The sequence below is a fragment of the Hordeum vulgare genome, chromosome 2H, assembly GCF_904849725.1.
Source record: "Hordeum vulgare subsp. vulgare chromosome 2H, MorexV3_pseudomolecules_assembly, whole genome shotgun sequence".
Taxonomy (NCBI): domain Eukaryota; kingdom Viridiplantae; phylum Streptophyta; class Magnoliopsida; order Poales; family Poaceae; genus Hordeum; species Hordeum vulgare.
The window spans coordinates 644,560,603-644,566,154 of NC_058519.1; the positions used below are offsets into that span (position 1 = coordinate 644,560,603).

Consider the following 5,552-nt stretch of genomic DNA (forward strand, 5'->3'; position numbering starts at 1 on the left):
AGGATGTTATGTATATGTGTATAAAATTTCAGGATAAAAACGTTGAAATGTGATATGTACAAAAAAGATAAATTCATGACCTGATAGGATGAATAGTATCATGTGTTAAAAAACCTTCAGATTTGTCTTTTTTGCACAGCCCTCATTTCAATGTATTTTGTCCTGAAAATTTACACACACGTGTGTTACGCCCTCACATATCTCTGTAATTGTTTTCAGAATTTTTTGAAATGTACAAAATATGAATTTTCTTTAAATTTGAATTTCAAATTTAAAGGCCTTCATAGAGTCCGAGCTCCAAAAGCAATTTTCCGGTGATAAACTAGTATTATAGACCTGAGACATTGGCTTTAACTAGTACTCATGTCCTTGCTGCTAGCAGTGGGAGCTGTGACAGAGCTCCTGTGCTTCTTGGCGTCTGCAAGTACGGGGCTACTTTTACGTTGCAGTGCTCTTGGCGTCTGCAAGTTAAACTTGCATTGAACTAGAGAGAAAATAAGTGCATACATGATGTTGCATAATCAAAACTAAACATGGGTATGGTATGGAACTGATGCAGAAGCAGATGTGAAAGTATTTGACATGGAATTAGGAAATCAAATTTAAGACAGCCGTAGTTGGTGCCCAGTTGATACAGCATCTGGCGCTAATTAAGCTGTCAATGGAATTCAGAATACAGCTTCACCTCAAAAGGAAGGGGGGGAAATAGAATCCAAATACAACGGCGAAAATATCACTCTGGCCTCTGATTTGTCAGGTGACTCTGTTTGATGCCTCAAGCAACTTTCATCCTTCAAATAGCTCTCCCAGCATGGCCTGCAAAACTTCAGGACTGGTGCTTTCTCGCCCAACATGTTTCTCTAGCTCTGGATGCTCCTCCAGGTAGTGGCGGTACCCTGAAATGACTCTTTTGATGATAGCCTTCCGCAGCGCATCTCTGAGCTGAGGGTCCGGAACCTTCCACAACTTCTGAGCCCGGTAAGTTTTTTGAAATGCTGATTCGAATTTGGCCAGTGATGAGGTGTTGATCCAGCAATGGACGGGTCCAGGAAATCTCGATTTTGGTATGCAGGATAGGACATGTCCCCAAGAAGCATCAATATAGCTATCCATGAACTTCTTACAATCAGGTGACCATCGCTCAACATAACGCTTAGAAACCTGTTCTACGAAAAAGAAATTGTTGAGCAGGAATATGTACCTCAGGCTTGGATCTGAGCATACCTCTGATTTCCTCAGAAGCAGAACCTCTAGATACTCGATCGTGTCATCTATCAGGTGACCAAGGTTTACGGTGTTGTTGCTCGGTGCACAGTTGTGCGTCGACGCACATGCTTCCTTCATGGATGTGATGTAATCTACCATCAACCGAGTGTTTCTGTGAACCCCGCCTCCTCCTCGAAGAATCTCAATAGCCCATTTGTCCTCCTCCATGGGTGTCCTCACCTCCTCCATCATGCTTGATAGGACCTCATATAACCTGTCTCCTCGTGTCTCCAACGAGCTGCCTATCTCGCTGAATATGCTTTGGGCTTCCGGGGAGATCACGACCGGCATAAACATGTACGATGCATTGGAGACACTAGTATACATGTCTAGCACGGCCTGTAAATTCTCCACCCTAAGAACAGGAGCAATAATATCGACGAAAATGAGCATCTTGGCAATGCTCGCTTTGGCAAACCGTGCGACCGGCGGCATCTGGTAAGCGGTGAAGACCATCGCTTGGACACTGAAGCTAATTACGATGAGAGCTCGAATCCACCTCTCGACCAAGTCTTGGAGCCATGACGCTGGCCGGAACCATGACGGCGACTTGTCATGGAGCTCAAGCTGCTGACATAAGCCATGCTCCTTGCGGATTTGAAGAACCCAGTCCACGTCGAGCTCGAAGAACCAATTCTCCAGAGCACGGTCGTCCGGGCCGCCCAATCCCAATGCAGGTGCGATGTGGAACGCTTGGATCATACACTGGGTGTAACCGTGGCTAACCATTTGGCGAGCGACCACGGCGAGCTCGTGGGCGCCGAAATCCATTGCGACGACGGATGACGAATCGGAGGGGCTGCCGGAGTCGCCGGAGCAGCTGGATCCGCTTTGACCGGACGACTGAGACTGAGAGTGGGAGGAGAGAGTGGATCTTATCTGTGCTCCGGACACGGCGACGGTCCGAATCCGGTCGCGGTAGAGACCCCACGGCGGGCAGGCAGCCATGGAGCCGTTGGTTCTCAACTCCGGCACGGCAATGGATGGACGGCCTTGGTCGAGCTCGGTGAGATTGGACGGCAATGGCAGGGGAGTCCGAATGACAAGTGTGGCACGGCAGCACCCGGCCGGGTCAACCACACGACCAGGATTAATTGCTACTGTACTAAAGTTATTACTGATCCAGCTAGCTCTAAGAGCAACTCGAACGGGCCGACGCATTCTGTCGCGCTCGCAACTTTGGGCCGAAACTGGGGATTGGGTTGTCAGTCACGTTCTCAGCGTTTTCTTAAATAAATAAAAAATCACACGCGTTTTCGGTTTTTTGAAAAAAAAAAATGTTTTTTATCAGTTTTGATTTTTCACCCGTCATTTTTACCTTTTGGACAAAAAAAATCCAAAAACTTTTTTGTTGTTGCCCACGTACTCAAGCATGAACCCACGTCTCCATCCAAATACACGGGAACGAAAATCCTAAAATAAATACAAGCACTAGGGATATCATAGTCCCTCTAACCATTCAAAAACAGGTTGTTTCACGAGCAAGATTAATTGCTATTATACTAAAGTTCCTGATCCAGCTCTAAGAGCAACACGAACGGACCGCTTTGATCGACAACATGATCTTTGCATCCTCTGCGTCCCGTATGAGCTGCAATCTCTCCTCTGCGTCCTCTGCTTTTCTTTAAGAAATATATGAATGAAATTGACGCATAACTACTTGGCATACACTCACGAAATAAAATAAAATCACACACCGAGAATGTGACCAGATGATGTAGTATCCGACGCTGAAGTCATCACCAATGTAATTCAGAATACAACTTCAGTTCAAAACAGAAAGAATAACTGTAAATACAACAAGCCCAGCCTCTTATTTGTCGGTGGACTCTGCTCGATGCCTCGAGCAGTTTTCATCCTTCGAATATCTGTTCCAACATCCACACTAAAGCCTTGGGACTGCCGCTTCGGCGGCTAACGTGTTGCTCTATCCCTGGATGCTCTGAAATGACTTTCCTGGTGATAGCTCTGCGCAGCTCATCTCTGAGCTGAGGATCCGGGACCTTCCAGAACTTCTGAGCCTCGTAAGTTTGATGAAATGCTGACTCGAATTTAGCCAGAGAAGAGGTGTTGATACAACAACACCAACAACAGAGCAGTCCAGGAAAAAATGATTTCTGAATGCATGGCAGCACATGCCCCCAAGAAGCATCAAGATAGCTATCCATGTACTTCTCACATTCAGGTGTAAGTTTAAGTCCATAGTTGTCTCCTGACGGATCAGACACCTGCGCTATGAAATAGGAATTGTTGAGCAGGAACAGATACCTCAGGCTTAGATCCGGGCATAGCTCCGATTTTCTCAGGAGCACGTCTTTCAGATAATCAACAGAGTTGTCTACCATGCCAGGAAGGTTCCCAGCGTCGTGTCTCTGCGCGGAGGTGCGTGCCATTTTCACGGACATGATGCAATCCACCATGAACCGAGTGTTCCTGTGAACCTCGCCTCTTCCTCGCAGAATCTCGACAGCCCACGAGTCATCGTCTTCGATGAGCGTCCTGACCTCCTCCATCATGCTGCATATAGCCTTACGTAACATGTTTCCTTCCGTCTCCAACAAGCCGCCTATCTCGCCGAAAATGCTTTTCGCTTCCGGAGAGATCACGAGTGTGGTAAACATGTAGCATGATACGCTCGAGACACAGATGAACATGTCTACCACGGCCCGAAGCGTCTCTGCTCCGGGAACAGCGAGGATGGCGTCGACGAAGACGAGCATCGCAGAGATACTTGCTTTCCCAAACCGTGCCACCGTGACCGGCGGCATCTTGTGAACGGCGACCATCAGATTTCTGATATTGAAGACTAACACGGTGAGAGCTCGAATCCATCTCCCGACCATGTCTTGGAGCGACGACGCCGGCATGTCCTGGACGTGCCGCCGCAAGCCGGAATGCTCCTCGCGCGTTTGCACAAGCCACTCCACGTCGAGCTCGAAGAACCAAGCCCCCAGCACACGCTCCGGGTCACCACCACCGTACTCGAAATCGAATGCTTGGACCATGCGCTGGGTGTACCCGTCGCTGACCATACGGTTAGAGATGAACGCGAGCGCATGGGTGAGGGCGGATGCCCAGCCAGGGCCCCAGGAGCAGCCGGAGCCGCTGGACGGGTAATAGCTGGAAGCACCGGAGAAGCTGGATCCGCTTTGACCGGAGTGGGCGAACAGAGTCGATCTGATGTACTGCCCTCGGGGAAGAGGGACCATCCGGATCGAGTCGCGGTAGAGGTTGGTTGGCGGGCAGGCGGCCGGGGAGCCGTCGGTGGTCTCCTCCGGCACGGCGGCAAGCCGGCCGGCCATGCTTCTGCTTGGTAGAGGGACGCCCTTGGTCGGCGAGCTCGATGAGAGGCTGAAATCAACACCTAGCCTAGCTAGTGCCCGTCCCGACGTCTCCCCGGATCGGGTCACTCACTGATTGCCGGAACCGTGTGACGACCGTCGATTTGCGTGGTCAATACGACCGGAGTGGCTTGATGACGGCGATGCTGTGAAAGCGATCGAAGCGGTGGCTCGGTCTGCTCGAGGGGGCTAGTGCCCGTCCCGACGTCCCGGTGCATGTCCTCCTCGCCGCCGTCAAGTCAAGCTGCCGCGGCGGCCAAATCAACCTCCTTGTCGTAACTGGTGGCGGTGGAGCATCCAACCACGACCGGTCCTTGGCACACTTTGGTGTATCTCGCGGCCTCCTCTTCTTGTGTGCGGATGTGTATCACACGCATCAGGGTCCACTCATGCGTAGTGATGAGATTCTAGCAAGCGGTCCGGGTTTCTATCGGATACTTGGATGACACATAATATATATAGCGATGAGACTCGTGCAGTAATCGAAGGTCAACAAGTATATATAGACGTGTTGTGTATCAAAGCGCAACTCATGCGTACTCTATACATGTTGTATACCATCAAATTCAGTACATTATTGTTGGTTGCTGGATCGGGTGTTATCTAGATCGAAATGAGGCATAGCTTTCCACTAAGCATATTCTGTTCCAACGGATGTTCATTCAACTCACAACGTTTAAACTTATGTGTGAATAATATTGTTTCGGCCTCTGTGCAAGCATTACTTTCTTTTTATGTAAAACATATTGACAAGCTAGCTAACCGTGTATTATCTGGTTTAACGTGTTTTTTTTAATTAGCATCCAAACTTAGTTGTTGACAAGGTATCATATCGATGTACGAATCTTAAAAACACATCAAACGACATCCGGGTACCCGGTATTAGCCGACAGGATTAGTTTTTCATTTCACAATTTATGCGTACATAGAAAATATTTGTAGAGG

The 5,552-nt window shown here is 48.8% G+C and overlaps 2 protein-coding genes across 2 annotated transcripts; both read right to left on the bottom strand.

Moving 5' to 3' along the window:
• Nucleotides 1–557: 557 nt before the first annotated feature.
• On the bottom strand, nucleotides 558–2,356 carry LOC123431171. The gene is made up of 2 exons (XM_045115010.1): nucleotides 1,202–2,356; nucleotides 558–1,105 (listed from the first exon to the last, which is right to left on the bottom strand). Exons 1-2 carry the CDS (start codon nucleotides 2,212–2,214, stop codon nucleotides 787–789), a joined length of 1,332 nt encoding a protein of 443 aa, XP_044970945.1. The 5' UTR covers nucleotides 2,215–2,356; the 3' UTR covers nucleotides 558–786.
• Nucleotides 2,357–2,902: 546 nt separating this feature from the next.
• On the bottom strand, nucleotides 2,903–4,683 carry LOC123431172. Its single transcript, XM_045115011.1, has one exon. It carries the CDS (start codon nucleotides 4,566–4,568, stop codon nucleotides 3,120–3,122), a length of 1,449 nt encoding a protein of 482 aa, XP_044970946.1. The 5' UTR covers nucleotides 4,569–4,683; the 3' UTR covers nucleotides 2,903–3,119.
• Nucleotides 4,684–5,552: the final 869 nt, after the last annotated feature.